This window comes from Gymnoscopelus braueri (genome assembly GCF_963280865.1).
Source record: "Gymnoscopelus braueri genome assembly, chromosome: 2".
Lineage (NCBI taxonomy): Eukaryota > Metazoa > Chordata > Actinopteri > Myctophiformes > Myctophidae > Gymnoscopelus > Gymnoscopelus braueri.
This window is the reverse complement of record NC_137604.1, coordinates 1,964,731-1,983,998: the sequence shown is the minus strand read 5'-3', so window position 1 is coordinate 1,983,998 and position 19,268 is coordinate 1,964,731. Positions and strand designations below refer to the sequence as shown.

Sequence of the window (19,268 nt, the reverse complement as noted above, 5' to 3'; positions counted from 1 at the left end):
ATGCAAAAAAAATAATAAATAAATGTGGAATAGCAACACCGTACAACGGTGTCGCTCGCTCGCCACTGCCACCCCCTCCCTCCCTCCCCCCAATGCTCGTTGTGAGCTTGTAGATCTTTTATTTTCTTCGGCCGTTGATGCATTTGTACTATCCCTGAAACATATGACAGTCATGGAACCACTTGTTCCTGGTTTGAGAATGTTTTACATTTACAACCCGTACATCTACAAAAACGTTCGGATTACAAATATACAGTGTTGACCCCACGGCCATGGATGTTACAAGTTAGAACGCCCGGGTCTAAGTACCCGTATCTTCCGTATTGTTCAATAAAAAGCATTTTAATCCAAACGGTGGCCATTTTCTTCGAATTCTTTCCATATGCTTTTGACTACGCGCCCCTATCGGTTCGGAGGTGTATTGCACTCTGAGACATTATACAATAAACGTAAAACAAATAGAAAATGGCCACCGATCGGATTAAAATGGTTTTTTTTATTGAGCAATACAGAAGACACGGGTACTTATACCCAGAGCGTTTCAACTTGTTACATTCATGGCCGTGGGGTCAGCACTTTATATTTTAAATGTGAAGGTTTATGTAGATGTACGGGTTGTAAATGTAAAACACTCTCAAACCATGAACAAGAGGTTCCATGACGCTTGTGACAGACGAGCGTCGATCATGTGAACCATTTGCAGTGGTGGAAAAAGTACTCAAATTATTTACTTAAGTAAAAGTACCAATACTGCAAAATAAAAATACTCTGTTACAAGTAAAAGTCCAGAATTCAAAATTTACTTGAGTAAAAGTACAAAAGTATTGGCATCAAAATGTACTTAAAGTACCAAAAGTAAAAGTACTAAAATGTTTGAAAATAGCAGATCTACAAGCTCACAACGCGTCGCTTCGCGACACGTTGTGAGCTTGTAGATCGGCTATTTTCAAATAGCCTATGTATAAAACAGGGCTAAAGTGGTTAATGTATGTTTCATTATATCATAGTTTATATCTGAAAAGTAACTAGTAACTAATGTTCTCAAATAATTGTAGTGGAGTTAAAGTACAATATTTGCCTCTGAGATGTAGTGGAGTAGAAGTAAAAGTATTGGAAATTGGAAATACTCAAGTAAAGTACAAATACCTCAAAATTGTACTTAAGTACAGTACTTAAGTAAATGTACTTAGTTACTTTCCACCACTGAGTCCATTTGTATGTGTTTATTTTACTCACGTGACAGAAGCAGCTTTGATCCTGGCCGCTGGTTGACTGTTTGTTGTTGTTTTTATGTTTGTTGTCATAATTGTTGTTGTTATTATTGTGTTGTTGTTGTTGGAACCATCCTGAGGCCAGGACCAGACAGAGCCCAAGCAGAACCCCCAGGATCTGGATGTGGATGCTCACTTTCAACAACATCATGACAATAATAACCTATAAATCACCAACTAAACTATACTAATATAATAATAAATGTCAATAATAATAACAATAACAGCCTAATAATAAATCCAGATCCAGCTCAGTTCCTTTTGACCCAAAACAAAACGGTTTGTTATTTAAATGTCTTCATTTTAAACCCTAAACCGTTATAATAAAAGGTATTTTCTTTCTTTCTTTCTTCAAACAGATTAATGTGCCTTTTAATCAGGTAGAATTAGTATCTTCTAGTATTTTACTACAGGATGTTAATGTTAATATATAATAATAATCCACGCCGACACTTCTTTCTGTTTCCTGAAGTCGACACACAGTCCTGAGGCTTTTTGTCCTCCCTCGGCCTCCGTAGAGAGACACGACGATGAGAGCTACGGCGAGCGACGAGGTTCAGGATTCATGAGGAAAAAGAGCAAACCGGTGGAGAAAAAAAACTGTTCTCCTATGCGAGGGTGACCCCTGGTGGCCACCACGGGCAACTGGTGGAAAAGTTCTAGGCTACAATCCAAGACATCCGTATGACGTTGTCAGCCAGGGAGGGGGGGGGGTGGGATCAATCAATCAATCAAACTTTATTTATATAGCACATTTTACACAACGTTAGTTGACCAAAGTGCTGCACAGGTAAAAAGCAGGGGAAAAAAAAAAAGAAAAAAAAAATGGATGGTCGGGGGAGAAGAAAACCACGCCTACTTAGGAGACTATTTGTAGGATTTGTGTACTACTTCGCCTCTAGTGGCTCCAATGGAGAATGTGTATCTTCCTATATTAACAATCTTTGCTACAATGTAGTAGCATAGAGGTATAATATAACTAGAGGGCGGATTGCCCCGCCCCCAGCTATCATTTCAATGAATGTGCTCAGTGGCGTTTTGAAGCACCCGGAAACCTGCCGGAAGTAGAATTATTGGTTCGATTTTGACCACAGATATAGAAACCTAGATACCTCATTGGCCTCTGCAGTTCGTTGGAGCAACTCGTATCGCGGCCGCCATTTTCGCGTAGGCAAACGCACACTCAAAGTGACTACTGGCCAATCACAGCGCTCACAGCGCGTTGACTACTGGCCAATCACAGTGCGTCTTTTCTAAGACCTGTCAGAATCTAGTTGTCCCGCCCCCACCTGCCTCTGATTGGCCTACCGAACGCCCCCTTCTGTGACACACGCGGAAGCTTCAGGGAAGCTCTCCTACGCTAAAATGGCCCCCGTGATACCAATGCCTCAGAGCCGAAGGAGGCGTCTACCTTTATATGTCTATGATTTTGACCACCCGTAGAGTTATGAGCATGCGCACTAGTGTCCTTTTTGCGTTCTACGGCAGCCCGTGTGTCAAGGATTAAACGCGAGATATTTATTAAATACACTCGAGATGCATATTTATATGTAAATGCATATGTATGTATGTATAATATGTTTACATATTTATATGTATAAATATAAATATCTGTCAGTATGTTTTGCGCGTGCATGTATTTCTCCCCGCCTGCAGTTCCAGATTTGGCCACTGGGGTGGCAGCTTCAATGTTTCTCAGCAACTCTGGGGGCTTGTGTAGTAGGCTCTATGCACAGCGGCCATATTGGAAAGAAAAAGGCCAAATTGGCCAAATTGTCAAATAATATTATTAGAGGCAAAAATTGTGAAAATAGCAGATCTACAAGCTCTTGTAGATCTGCTATTTTCAAAATGCTTATCTGTGGAACTGGGTCAAATTAATGTAATGCCTCAACTTCTACATTCCAAGTGCTTATCAGGTTGGGGGGTCCAGTTCAAATATGATTATTTTGGGGGTCCCCAGTTCAAGTTAGGTGCCCGTGCCATCGATGATGTCACTGGTAGGCAGGTTTCTGAACTGTCCACAGCCGTCCTCTGAGACACAGAGTGAGTAGACAGACATGATGCCTCTTGCCCTCTTATGTGTTTTTCTTTTCTTTTCTTTTTTCTCTCCCCCCTCCCTTTGTTTGTATTCTGTCTTTTAGTTTGAGTTGTTTTGTTCTGTGTAAGTGGATGTGTTCGTTCCTGTACTATGGCCTTGGTGGGGATCCTAGATTGAGGACAGCACTGTCGACAGCTGCCCACATGATACACCTGAAAAATGATAAATAAAGTTATATAAAAAAAATAAAGAAATGATGCCAAATTAGTTGCAGTAATAGTAGTGTGGTAGTAATAATAATACTTCTGTCGGGACCACTAAATGTATAAAGACAACTCATGAACGATATATTTATTGAATATAAAATGAGCAATATATTTATTATGGTTTGGCTTTGAATTGGATCTGCTTTTGGGTACTCTGATAAAGTACTCTGATAAAGTACTCTGATAAAGTACTCTGATAAAGCACATCTCCCGACCATAGGGACTCCCAATCCCCTCCATATGTAACACCCGGGCCGATAGGGGTTACTAACATACATGAATGTAACACTACTCGACTACGCCAGTTGGAATTGCATCAACAACCAATTAAGGCTTTAATTAACACACCAGAAGATACGAAATGGACATTTTATTTTCATTTAAATTACAATTTAGGCCACGTTATGACAGATTAGTTCCAATCATCCTCAAGATACCATATATAAAATATAATGCAGCGGTAAAGAAAAATAAAGCATACACAGCATACATAGGGCTTTTCACATTAGTAGTTAGTTTCACTGCACTGCAAATAGCACCACACAACTGAGAGGTTACTGCAATATAACTTCTACATGGCAAACATGGAGGAACAATCTTCATTCAGTGGGTTAAACAATACACAATACAATACTTCAATACTTATAAGAACACATCATCATTACGTGCACGTAATAAACTTACCACAGGACAAGCAGAGTGAGCGGACCATTGCAGAAAGCTGCAAAGTGACTGAGTCCCAACAATATACATAGTCACATTATTGACCCCCAATCATGTACTTTTAACATGTTACCAGTAATTAAAAATCATTATTAAAACATACCATGGTCATGCTGGACCACTCTGCTTGCCTGTACAAAACAAATCTCCTTTTGAACTCCAACTTCCTGCTTTTAAAAGCACTCCCAGACCATGATTGGACTGCATCATATTGGCTCACCAATCCTGATGCACCAAGTCTTACATACACACCTGCACTCAAGAACACAATAAATCACATCATTGGTGTCAGTGACACAAACACATCCACACATTACTGGGGGTGTAAGTCATTACATACACTAGAAACTGCACCCGGTTACACATAGTACAACCATAGGGACTCCCAATCCCCCCCACAGTACAACCATAGGGACTCCCAATCCCCCCCACAGTACAACCATAGGGACTCCCAATCCCCCCCACAGTACAACCATAGGGACTCCCAATCCCCCCACAGTACAACCATAGGGACTCCCAATCCCCCCCATAGTACAACCATAGGGACTCCCAATCCCCCCCATAGTACAACCATAGGGACTCCCAATCCCCCCCATAGTACAACCATAGGGACTCCCAATCCCCCCCATAGTACAACCATAGGGACTCCCAATCCCCCCCATAGTACAACCATAGGGACTCCCAATCCCCCCCATAGTACAACCATAGGGACTCCCAATCCCCCCCATAGTACAACCATAGGGACTCCCAATCCCCCCCACAGTACAACCATAGGGACTCCCAATCCCCCCCATAGTACAACCATAGGGACTCCCAATCCCCCCCATAGTACAACCATAGGGACTCCCAATCCCCCCCATAGTACAACCATAGGGACTCCCAATCCCCCCCATAGTACAACCATAGGGACTCCCAATCCCCCCCACAGTACAACCATAGGGACTCCCAATCCCCCCCACAGTACAACCATAGGGACTCCCAATCCCCCCACAGTACAACCATAGGGACTCCCAATCCCCCCCATAGTACAACCATAGGGACTCCCAATCCCCCCCATAGTACAACCATAGGGACTCCCAATCCCCCCCACAGTACAACCATAGGGACTCCCAATCCCCCCACAGTACAACCATAGGGACTCCCAATCCCCCCCATAGTACAACCATAGGGACTCCCAATCCCCCCCATAGTACAACCATAGGGACTCCCAATCCCCCCCACAGTACAACCATAGGGACTCCCAATCCCCCCCACAGTACAACCATAGGGACTCCCAATCCCCCCACAGTACAACCATAGGGACTCCCAATCCCCCCCATAGTACAACCATAGGGACTCCCAATCCCCCCATAGTACATAAACAGCAGATCCAAAGCCACAGGTGGTAGCTGGGGTGGTGGAGGGTGAGCAGCAATTTTAGCAACAGCAATGAATAGCAGTAACAGTGTGTGTGCAGCAAAAGCAAGCAGGATGAGAAGTGCAAGCTTCCATCTTAACACTAGCATGACTGGGGTTTCATTATCCCACACATTGTCTGAAAAACGGTCTTTTTGATCCCCAAATCAGGCTATTCTATTGGTCACTGTCTCCCCTCTGTGCTCCAGACGAGCTCACACCTTCTCCCCCAAACAGTGGGGGGTTCCATTGTCTTCTAAATAGCTATTAACATCTCAATTGCACTCTGCTGAGTCAGTGAGCTCACTCACATATGTTGTTGCAGGCAGGCAGAAACATTATAAAATAGGCTAACTTGTAATGGTAGCTGCAGATTCTGTATGTAAAATCTTTATTTAAAAAAGCGTATAAAACAGCCCAATCTGTCACAACTCTTCAGTGAAACATGGAGCCTATATGAACACTGAAGCCACTGTCTAATTACGTGACTATCTCCATTGTCCAAAACACATGGATATCTCTTGACAAACCTATATTATTATTATTCATAATAATAATATTCACATTATTGTCTGAGCATAAAGCTCTCATTCTATCAGCTGTCCACGTCGCTGACAAACCCGTCTCCTCTCCTCCTCCCTGTCAGCGCAACAAGTCAACACATCGCTATGTTCCACAAATGTGCTCATTCCTGCTCTACTCCTGCGCTAAATATCTGATCTACAAACATAAAACAGTCGCTGCCTGACGAGCCCTATGCTTGTAGATCAGATCTGTTGGCACAGCCAGTGGGGTGCCAAATTTTGCGAGAGAAATAAGCAGTCAGGTCTGAATGAAAATGTTACTGCATGCGTCGTTGTGCCCTGAGAAAACAGTGAGGCATGAATGGGATTTATAGCCGAGGCTAATTTGCAACCCCAGTCCCTGTAGACCTTTCTATATAAATATTTACCTAATAAAAAATAATTTACAAAAGGACATGCATGAAGCTCTAATCTAAACAAGTATGAAAAGATATTTATATCTGCAAAGTAACTAGTAACTAAAGTTTTCAAATAATTGTAGTGGAGTAAAAGTACAAGATTTGCCTCTGAGCTGTAGTGGAGTAGAAAAGTATTACCATTATAATGTAATTATATAATTATTATAATAATAATAATAGAAAGACGTGAAAGCAGACATGTGGCAACATAGACTCAGCGAGTCTGCTCGTCTACGGGCCGCTCTGCGGGGGGTCTGGAGGTGTGAACTGCTCTTCCCTGGGGGAGAGAGGGTGAGAGCGGTCAATTTAGCCGAAATATAACGGCTGGGATGGTATATATGGTATATATTTCATATTTATAATACGTTTCAGAAAGAAAGAAAAAAACGGAGATGATTTGAAACAAATATTTAGGAAAAGTCATGAAAGGGGAACTTTCTCAGAGCTTCATGAGAGAAGATAATCCACTTTCAATTCTCAAAACCGGTCATATTGATGGCTGAGTCACGCAAGTGTTAAATAGAGCGGTCTGAGAATGCAATGAGTGTGATTGGATGAGTGAATGTGAACGTGGAACCGAGGCGGCCGGTCCAATGGTAGGACCACCAACAACTGCACAGAGTCCCCTGACAGAACTTCCTCTGCGCTTGTCTGTGAAAGGCGCGACGCTCATTAGTTCCTTTGAAACGCTGAGGAAGGCCGACGTGCCGAAACGCATTCCGTTTCTCTATAGACTGCTGCTGCTGTGAACTAGCCTCGCGTAGCCAGACTCTATCACTGCGTGGATAGGAGTCTGGTGCTTCTATGAGGATATTTTTTTCTCCCAAGGGGCGAGATCAAAACAACCAATTACAGTCTCCCATATTTGAATACTGGGCCCTGATTGGTCACCCCAGACTTCGGGAGCAGGAAATGGATTCACAACGGAGCGGTGCCAGACCCAAATCGCAGAGGGCAACTTTGTTTCGCACTGGCAGATTGGTCTGGTCCCAGGCTAGCTGTGAACCTACGCTATTAAAAAAGAAATGAAGAAATCACTGAAGAGTGAGGATAATCCTTTCATAGTAATAATAATAATAACATTTATTGGTGTCTCCGAGAGAAGTTGTATTATTTATTATTTCATACAGCTCAAAGTGATTTACATAAAATACAAAAAAACAGGAAACAGATTAAAAGGTATTAAACAAGGAAAACAACTTTATTAAAGGAGTAGTTCACCTCAAAATGAACTTGAATTCATTTTGTATTTATTATTCCTGATCCAATATTCTAATATTTGATGTGAACATGAGGTTAAACTTGACAACAGCAACACTGTGTTAGAAAGCCTGTTTATTTCCCTTTTAAATGGAGCCACATTTGTAAAGAACATGTATTTCTGGGGTTGTTGGTTGGACCCATGAAGAATGGACAGCGTGCCACCAAGTGACCAAGTGATGCGCCGTGAGCTTGTAGATTTTGAGGGTTACAAAATCGTGGGATTAAACTTTTAGAAAAATAAATAAATAAAATAGAAAAAGTAGCAGATCTACAAGCTCGCCGCGTTTCAAGGTTGTAGATTTGCTACTTTTGATGCTTTTGTGTGACGCTGTGTGATGGAAGTAGTAGCCTGGCACGGCCAGACTACTATCACTGCGTAGATATTAGTCTGGAATCTCTGTGTGGAACCTGCATCTCCAATGAACCTGCGGATTAAAAAAATAATAATAACTCTGTTTGGTCTCTGTGTGAATTCACATGAAAGGACTCAATGTGTGTGTGTGTGTGTACAGTAGCCCTAATACACTAGGGTAGTTAATACCCTCACATGTTCTCCCCGTGTCTCCTAGGGTAGGTAACCTCACAAAAACATGCAGTAATCTTGGTCTCTATGTAACATGGTTAATAATGCTTCCACTTGCCCAGACATCAAATGTGTATTGTGAGCTAGTGCTCTGTCACTTTAAGAGAATTGGCGGCTGCCTCTAAGGGAATGACGTCACCTACCTGCTTCCTAGTCTATCTCTACTATGAGAGCGGTAGGTTGTGTTCATAATACTGTGCAGATTATTTCATTTATTTTGTTCGTTTTCAGTCATAACTGTGCAGGATATTAATACATATGTACCCAGAGTTGTGTAGGCACAGCCTGATCATTTTGATTGTATTTTCATTGTACTGTATCTGTTCTATTTGCAGCATTTGTTATGTGGAAACACATTCAGGGCAGACCAGTGATGTGCCTTATTTGTCTGTTTATCAGGTACATATTATAATTGTTTTCATTATTATTTCCTAGTCTATCTCTACTATGAGAGCGCATTTGTTATGTGGAAACACATTCAGGGCAGACCAGTGATGTGCCTTATTTGTCTGTTTATCAGAATAAATCGACTCAACTGAGATTCCTGGTCTGTGGTGCTTTACAACACAACGCAAGATCACGTCTGTTACATCTATACTGCCTCCCCCTGGTCAGCCGGGGCGCCTGATGGAGGGGTATAGAGTGTTTGTTCAGTAACAGTGTTAAATAGCTCTATATCGTGATAGTAATCGTTGCTATAGAGTGTTTGTTCAGTAACAGTGTTAAATAGCTCTATATCGTGATAGTAATCATTACTATAGAGTGTTTGTTCAGTAACAGTGTTAAATAGCTCTATATTGTGATAGTAATCATTGCTATAGAGTGTTTGTTCAGTAACAGTGTTAAATAGCTCTATATTGTGATAGTAATCATTGCTATAGAGTGTCTGTTCAGTAACAGTGTTAAATAGCTCTATATTGTGATAGTAATCATTGCTATAGAGTGTTTGTTCAGTAACAGTGTTAACTAGCTCTATATTGTGATAGTAATCGTTGCTATAGAGTGTGTGTTCAGTAACAGTGTTAAATAGCTCTATATTGTGATAGTAATCATTGCTATAGAGTGTCTGTTCAGTAACAGTGTTAAATAGCTCTATATTGTGATAGTAATCATTGCTATAGAGTGTTTGTTCAGTAACAGTGTTAAATAGCTCTATATTGTGATAGTAATCATTGCTATAGAGTGTTTGTTCAGTAACAGTGTTAAATAGCTCTATATTGTGATAGTAATCGTTGCTATAGAGTGTGTGTTCAGTAACAGTGTTAAATAGCTCTATATTGTGATAGTAATCATTGCTATAGAGTGTCTGTTCAGTAACAGTGTTAAATAGCTCTATATTGTGATAGTAATCATTGCTATAGAGTGTTTGTTCAGTAACAGTGTTAAATAGCTCTATATTGTGATAGTAATCATTGCTATAGAGTGTCTGTTCAGTAACAGTGTTAAATAGCTCTATATTGTGATAGTAATCATTGCTATAGAGTGTCTGTTCAGTAACAGTGTTAAATAGCTCTATATTGTGATAGTAATCGTTGCTATAGAGTGTTTGTTCAGTAACAGTGTTAAATAGCTCTATATTGTGATAGTAATCGTTGCTATAGAGTGTCTGTTCAGTAACAGTGTTAAATAGCTCTATATTGTGATAGTAATCATTGCTATAGAGTGTCTGTTCAGTAACAGTGTTAAATAGCTCCATATTGTGATAGTAATCATTACTATAGAGTGTGTGTTCAGTAACAGTGTTAAATAGCTCTATATTGTGATAGTAATCGTTGCTATAGAGTGTTTGTTCAGTAACAGTGTTAAATAGCTCTATATTGTGATAGTAATCGTTGCTATAGAGTGTTTGTTCATTAACAGTGTTAAATAGCTCTATATTTTGATAGTAATCATTGCTATAGAGCAGCGATGTCAAACTGGTGTTTCGCGGGCAATTTCTGGCCCGCGACGTTGTCAAATCTGGCCCGCGAGGTGATTTGAGAAAACGCCATTTAATACTACCTCTGGAGAGAAAAAAAGCTTCTTAGGCTGCCTGGGTCTGAATACTGGACCAACTTGTTCTATGAGAACAATGGCCAAGCCGTGAATCCACGGCCATGGTCATTAACATACAGAGGACCATCACCATTCAACTCTACCTGTACTGGAGAGAGCGCTTTTTCAACAGCATCACAAATCCAGTAAAACACCGTTGTATGGAGAAGTATATATCAGTTGCGTCTCTCATCTGGAGTAGAGAGAGTGGCTGCATTCCTCCCCTCACCTCCCTCACCTCCCTCACCCCTCACACAGCACCGTCTCAACTGAAGAAGTGAGAAAGAAATACCCTACAAACTTTCTAACCATTGCTGCTGTTCTCATCTTGAGTAGAATCCACTTGTCAGAGGGTGTAACATTAGTAGGATAACCACAGGGATAGTTAAGAGACTGCAGGGCAAAATAATTAACACCAGCTGTGAACGCTTGACTTTGATTGTGCGTGAGTGTGTGCGTGCGTGTGTGCGTGTGTGTGCGTGTGTGTGTGTGCGTGTGCGTGTGTGCGCGCGTGTGTGTGTGTGCCTGTGTCTTTCTGAAATTAAACTGAAAGTAACTTCTCCAAAAGGAAGGAATGGCAGGCCTAATATTATTAATGCATTTTGTCTGTGTGCAATAATGCAACTGCAGACATTATATTGCCTTTTGTTAGGCTATTCAATATTAGTTTAGTTTCTTGAAATCATATTTATTTAATTTGGAATCATTCAACTGTATGGCATGCTAATGTTTTGAGACATATTGTATTATATTACTACACAGTAGTAAATAAATAATTCTACACAATAAATAAATATATTTTAAATAACTGATCTAAATATGGATTATACTTATGATAAGTTTTGCCATAATCATGTAGCTCTACAACAGAGGCATAGCCATGACAGCAATGGTACAAAATAATATTTAAAATAATGTATATATATATTGTTTAAATAATAATTTTCAGCCATTCGGCCAAGTGTTTCCTATATTCGGTATTCGGTTTCGGCCAAGAATTTGATATACTGTAGTTATAGCAGTGACTGAGATGTAGTGGAGTAGAAGTAAAAGTACTAGAAATTGAAAATACTCTAGTAAAGTAATAATACCTCAAATCTTTACTGAAGTAACAGTACTTGAGTAAATATAATTAGTTACTTTACACCACTGTTGTTCTATAAATCTAATTATTTTGCTGGAAAAAATTCTGGCACTGTAGTGAAAACGTGGCTTAAAACATGGTAATCATTACCTAACCACCCACACACATTACCAGGTATTGTTTAATTTCAAATTGAATTATTCTACTTAAAATTGTTTATTGGGGCTCCTTACAAAATGCATTGTTTGTTTTTAATGTCAATAATTAAAGTAGCTATTCTTTAAAAAAAAAAGTAATCTACGTAGTTAGTGGCAGTGTCTGAGACAACAGATGCTGACTGAATGCGTGTGAGCGCGCATGCGCGTCCGCAACTGGTTTCGGCCCACATCAAGTCACCATTTGACCAATTCGGCCCCGACCCCAAAATGAGTTTGACACCCCTGCTATAGAGTGTTTGTTCAGTAACAGGAGTCTCCATGTCTCACCAACAATTTATGTTACAGACCTGTAAGAGTCCATTTGGTTCCATTTGTACACTCTCAGAGTTACAGACCTGTAAGGGTCCATTTGGTTCCATGTTTACACTCTCAGAGTTACTTTTTCAAATTAAGAACCCCAAAATGAATATGTATTTATAACCAGTGTAGATTTAACAATGAAACATGGTATTAATACATGTTTCAGTACATAACTGATACATTGTGACAATGATGATTTCACTACACAACTCTTTCACACATCCAAGGGGTAGTGTTAGAACATGAATAGTCAACCCATCCTCTATCAGACCGTCCATCATTATAATAGTAAACACAGTCATGGTCTCCTCCTCCATCAGGCTCACCAGGTAACCAGAACCTGTAGAAATAAAGAACATTTCATTCATTTCAATACATTTACAACAATGATTTATTTTCTCTCTAAATGTTTAGTTTTTTAACCTCTTAAACCCTGGAGTCTCTATGTGGAGCATGTTACTATAGATGAACATAATGTGAAAAGTCTTTCTTTCTTTCTTTCTTTCTTTCTTTCTTTCTTTCTTTCTCTATCTCTCCCCTCTCACGTTCTCTCTCTCTCTCTCTATCTCCCCCCTCTCTCTCTCTCTCTCTCTCTCTCTCTCTCTCTCTCTCTCTCTCTCTCTCTCTCTCTCTCTCTCTCTCTCTCTCTCTCTCTCTCTTTCCTTCTCTTTCCCTCTTTCTCTCTCTCTCTCTTCCTCTCTCTCTTCCTCTCTTTCTCTACCTACCTCTATCGCTCGCTCTCTCTCTCTCTGTCTCTCTCTCTACACCTCCTCTCTCTCTCTCTCTCTCTCTCTCTCTCTCTCCCTTTCTTTCTTTCTTTCTTTCTTTCTTTCTTTCTTTCTTTCTTTCTCTATCTCTCCCCTCTCTCCCCTATCTATCTCTTCCCCTCTCTCTCTCTCTCTCTCTCTCTCTACCCCCTCTCTCTCTCTCTCTCTCTCTCCCCCCTCTCTCTCTCTCTTCATCTCTCTCTATTAAAGGGACTACACCATTAATTTTTACTTTTCCTTCTTTTTTGTGTGTTTTTGGTCTCCCCTACCCCTCTTCTATCCCAAAAATACCCCAGTTTGAACACTCAGGCTTTCACAGCATATCTGGGGTTTTCTGTAAATTGGTCTCAAAACAGACCAAACTGATTTTCACCCAGACGTGACGTCACGTCTGGTACAATCCCTCCCATTTTTTCAGTTCCAAAAAAAAAAAAAAAAAAAAATCACACAGAACCAGGAGATAACATGCATACAAACTGGCTCAATAGCGCCCCGTGCCAAACAGGACAATGTGGTATTGCAGGTGAAAGTGCTTTATAAGCCAGAGAGAAGTTAGTTGGAATGAGTATATCTGAGGCTTGATTTAGGCTCAAACCTTTTGAAAAACGTTTGAGGGACATAAACAATATGATATTAAATATTATTATAATTTTTGGGCTGTGAAACCGCCCTTATATGTGAGGTTTGGATATTTGCACCCCAAATCCTGCGCTGTGATTGGCCACCAGTGTACCCCCCTAACCCTGCACCGTGATTGGCCAATCACAGTCTATTCAGGACTGTGATTGGCTAGGGAAACATGACAATTGTGCATAGCCCTATAAATAGGACTATGCACTTAAAACAAACACATTTATGGGTTTTTTTTAAGTTAGGGGTGTTGGTCCACAATATTACTTTTCTTTAAGTGAACTTCCATCACTGTGATGACCACTGTGACCACACCGCCCACTTCACACTGGGTGTGATTTTTTAAATTCATGGTGTAGATCCTTTAATGAAGTTAAAGTCTTACGTTGGTGAGGTCAGTGGAGTTCCATCCACCCACTTAAAGGATCCTTCCTCTTCTCTGTCAGTCAACCCAATCCACACCCACGGGTTTCTGGGAGCAACTCTCTCAACAAGGTCCTGGACAGAAAAGCTGCTGGTTACTTAAAGCTACAATCAGTGAGTTTTATGTCTTCTCCTTGCAACTATAAATGGTAAATGGTGCATTTATATAGCGCCTTTATCCAAAGCGCTTTACATAGATTGTGCATTACATTCACCCATTCACACACCGATGGAGGAGGAAACCATGTAAGGCACCAACCTGCTCATCAGGAGCAACTAGGGGTTCAGCGTCTTGCTCAAGGACACTTCTACACTAACTCTGGGGGAGCCCCCCAGCCCGGGATCGAACTGGGAACCTTGAGGTTTCCAGTTCACTCTACCCCTGAGCCACTGCCGCCCCTATAAGACACAAGATCTGAACCCGGGTCTCTGGTGTGGGTAACACCAGAACACATAACCTTGTCAACCAGTAGGTTTAGTAGGTAGTGTAGTGAGACAACCTCCAACCACTGTATATGTACTTTAACATACTCTACCATACAGATTGTATAAGTTATATAGTATTAACATACTCTACCATACAGATTGTATAAGTTATATAGTATTAACATACTCTACCATACAGATTGTATAAGTTATATAGTATTAACATACTCTACCATACAGATTGTATAAGTTATATTGTATTAACATACTCTACCATACAGATTGTATAAGTTATATTGTATTAACATACTCTACCATACAGATTGTATAAGTTATATAGTATTAACATACTCTACCATACAGATTGTATAAGTTATATAGTATTAACATACTCTACCATACAGATTATATAAGTTATATTGTATTAACATACTCTACAATACAGATTGTATAAGTTATATAGTATTAACATACTCTACCATACAGATTGTATAAGTTATATAGTATTAACATACTCTACCATACAGATTATATAAGTTATATTGTATTAACATACTCTACCATACAGATTGTATAAGTTATATAGTTCTAGATTGCAGCTTTAAGTACAAACTGTACAATAGATTTGTCTCGGAACATATTATATCATGCACTAATGCACACACACACACACACACACACACACACACACACACACACACACACACACACACACACACACACACACACACACCTGTTTTTCTTTGCTCTTCATGATGATCAGGTCTGCTTGTTTGTCTCTACAGTCTTGTCTGCTCTTATCCCAGGTTTTCTTCTCAGTAGGTTTAGAGATGTAATAACACACACCACCATCTAATGTAAATCCATGTGGTTCTAATAACAAAAAGAATGGATTGATTAATTGAATACTTTATTAGTCAGAAATGTAAAACAGCCTGTGGTACAGTAAGACATTAAGAGCCCTATGCTGCGCCCAAGTCACACTACCCCAGTGGCGTAAGGCAGAATCGCGGGGCCTCCCCGCGGGAGTTTCACGTGAGGCCCACGCGCGCGTGCATGTGCGTGCACAACACGCACATGCGGGTCTAATTCGGGTCTAATTCGGTCTAATTCGGGTCTAATTCGGTTCTATTTGACCAATATAAATCAACTTTTTCTTTTTTTTTGCTGTAGAAATATTTGTATCAACGCAGGCGGGGCCCCCCCCTGCTGGTGGCCCCCCCGCACCGCAGCACTTGCTGCCCCTCCGTTACGCCACTGCACTACCCACTATTTGGGGATTTAGCATGGCCGTGGCCAAGTTGCTATCAGCCTTATCCCTAAAACACCTGCGCTACCCGTTACATTATGCATGGATGTGGTTTGGGCGTTACATTAATAAAACCAATCAGCGTGCCAGGTGCCATTGCCTTTAAGAAGAGCACAAGCCGTTATATCCAGTGCTATCTTACGCTCTCTCCCTCTCTGCCCATGGAAGAGCGAAGAGACAGTCCCACGTTGCCTTGGAATAAAATTATATTTCATTCACAGAATTATCAAAGATCAAACTACCTCTTATTTGTCTTTAATAAGCTTAACTGGCAACTGCTGATAAAAACACAACTTATTGACACAAGGAATTAACAGTCACACTTTTGTGCGTTAAAGTCAAATTGTAATGACAATCACTTCATTCAGAAGTGTTGTTTAACTCTGCAGCCTCAAGGCCTTTCCATATGTAATATCAGACACTACGCTACCCGACTCTTGGGTCATAAGCTCTAGCCTTTGATTGCCTTTCAATAAAACCACATTTGATAGACATAAGTATCACCCGCATGTTAATGATTATAGAGAATGTTATATTATTGTAATCGGTTCTTTATTTCCTGCGCAATGGATTCATAAAACTGTCGTTTCGAGCGAATGGCTGTCTGCAGCATAAATCATTGTGACACTCTCACTTCTGCTGATTGTACGATCAATCAATCATTCATTGTATCAAAGAGATTTGTTCAGAATTAGGAGTGAGGTAGAGCTCTTAATGTTGTGCGCCCGCCCGACTCCTGACATTTCCATTGTAGGCGCACTCTACCAAACAGATTTGGCCTAGCGGATGGTTTTAGAATCCGCTATGCACTTTCCCATATGTGGGCAAGATAGCAAGTTTAGGGATAGCGCAACAACATCCCCATGGCCACACCTCCAGGCGCAAATAACGGAGTTGACATAATGTATAGCGGGTTGCGCGGCCGTAAGATACCGTTTGGGGATAGCGCCAGCTGCCTTGTGCGTAATTAACGGGTAGCGGTTAGTGCCAAGGTAAAGTGCAGGGCGGAATGTAGGGCCCTAAAGCTAAAAGGATAACATAGACGTTTTTTCAGGGCCAATTTAGAAAGAAAGCAGTGATTCATATCCTTTAATAGATGCCAGAGTAGTAGAACGAGAGTTTTCCCACGTTTGAACTAAATATGGGAGGTACCGAATCATGTTCACTCCCTCTAGTGGCTGTGGGTGTCACTCACTTTTATTTATTTTTATTTTTAAAATAAAGTTAGTCCTTTTTTTTTCATTTGCTCAGATTAATGATAAATGATGAACAAGATGAAAGAACAATGAATAAAAACAGTAATGTCTCACTGACCACACAGCCTCCTCTTCAGCTCTTCTGGGCTTTCAGTTGGTGTGGTTTCAGTTGGTGTGGTTTCAGTTGGTTTGGTACATCTGGACTCTAAGTCGTCACAATGTCTAGTCAGGTTGTTGTATCTGGACTGTAGCTGGTCCAGGTCTTTGACCAGCTTGTCTTTCTCTTTCATCCATTCTGTAAGAAGGACAATCAACAAACTGAAGAGTTTTACGTACAACTGTGTTCTGATGTGCCCTCCTCAAGGTGCGTTCAGACCTGAAGATATATATGTTTTCTAGTCGCTTCATTCGCTTCACTTTGGTCGCTCTGGTAGGTAAAAACAATATGTACCGTCGCTCCAGTAGCTTGTTTGTGACGCGGCCGTGGGAAAAATCACCCTTGTTGTCAAAAACACAGCGACCGACCGTGTGTTTTCCACTGTCCTGGACCACTGTCCTGCCTGGACATGACAGAGCACAGAGCAGGTCCTGGTCCTCCCCGCTCCCATCATGTCACCTCAATACAACATTTGTTGACTCAAATACCAATTGGTAATTTACCATGTTAATTTAACTATGTAAATGGTCCCGGGTCCATTTGGTTCTATTATGTGTAGGTTACCCTCTCTGGGTAACAATAACATAAACACCCGAAATGAGCCTATGTTCTATTTCATGACTAAAGGTAGCTTACAACGTTATTTATCCATCTCATCATCGTTTATAATCAAGCTGTCAAAAACACAGACCGAGTCGGGGGGGTGTTTTACCTCATTCCCAGCCAGCAGCTGTAGCCTATTGCCTGGGGAGATTGAGCAGGACCACCTAAGGATAGGATAGTTCCTTTAACAGGTCCGTTCATGAAAGTCCTTACGGTCTTGTTTCCAATGAGGGCCTGTGAGCAATTAGGGGTTAAGAGTCTTGCTCAGGGACAAATTTCATTTCATCGACACATTTGCTGGCCTGGCTTGGAATCGTACCTGGGGCAACCAGGGCCTCTGGCTCCCTAGGCGGGATCACTAACCACTCAGCTATGGCCCCACCTACTGCCCGGGGAGATTGAGCAGGACCACCTACTGCCCGGGGAGATTGAGCAGGACCACCTACCGCCCGCTCGGTGAGGTGTCACCTTCGGCTCGTGACACGGGAGTGAATAGAACGCAGTGTGTTGACAGGGACTAGATTTCATAGACATAAGTATCACCCACATGTTACTGATTATAGAGAATGTTATATTATTGTAATCCGTTCCTTTATTTCCTGCGCAATGGATTCATAAGTGTGTTGACGGGGACTAGATTTATTTTCCAAGCACATAGGATACAACAACAAGAATAAAATGTACACAGGGACACCTCCGGTGTTAATTTAACTTTGGGAGTGTAACCAAATGGACCCGATCGTTCCATTTTGTACCTCAGGGTTACGAAAACAAGACGGCTTGGTTAAATACATTTAACTTAACTCCTGCTATACTATATCATTTATGAGCAGAATTAGTTCCTATGTCTCTGCAAAGGGCGTGTAGCTTATATTGTCTTTCAGTTGGAGCTGGAAGAATGAAACCAAATATCCTACAGCAGGGGTCTTCAACGTTTTCAGGCTAAGGACCCCCTAGCTGAGAGAGAGATGAAGCAGGGACCCCCTCGATATTGTATAGAATTGTGTTTCAGATGTAACTTTTTTTGTTTACTTGGTCTGCTCTTTTTTCCCTCTACACCTATACACCTCTTTGCCAAAAATGGCCGATCTACAAGCTCACAACGCCTCGCAGCGCGAGGCGTTGTGAGCTTGTAGATCTGCTATTTTTGCCTAAAGTTCTCCTCAGAAAAGGGATGCTTTGGCGGACCCCCTGTAGTAACTCTGAGGACCCCCTAGGGGTCCTGGACCCCCTGTTGAACACCCCTGTCCTACAGAACAATATCAATGCTGATTGGCTCTCTCTTGGGACCTGTTTGTACTGCTGTGTATGTTAATCCCTGACGCTGCATGTTTATTGATCAGTGCTGTGGTTTTCAGCCTTTTTCATGCCAAGGACCCCTAAATTGATATACATTTGGCCGCGGACCCCCATCTGAAGATATTTTGTGCCAAGGACCCCCAGAAGCCAAGATTTGAGTTAAAAATGTTCGCTTTAAAAACATATAAATATTCAAAGATATGCACACATTTTCAAGATTTTTCAAAAATAGCAGATCTACAAGCTCATAGCGCGGCACTCTATGAGCTTGTAGATCTGCTATTTTTGAATAGCCAAA

The 19,268-nt window shown here is 41.1% G+C and overlaps 1 protein-coding gene across 1 annotated transcript in view; it reads right to left on the bottom strand.

Moving 5' to 3' along the window:
• Positions 1-1,744, bottom strand: part of LOC308097388 (ERO1-like protein beta) — a 44,019-nt gene extending 42,275 nt beyond the window's left edge. Inside the window, exon 1 of the mRNA XM_080445144.1 lies at positions 1,237-1,744. Coding sequence (XP_080301270.1) covers positions 1,237-1,422 — 186 coding nt within the window. The 5' untranslated portion in view covers positions 1,423-1,744. The remainder of the gene's footprint in view (positions 1-1,236) is intronic.
• Between the last annotated feature and the right edge of the window lie 17,524 nt (positions 1,745-19,268).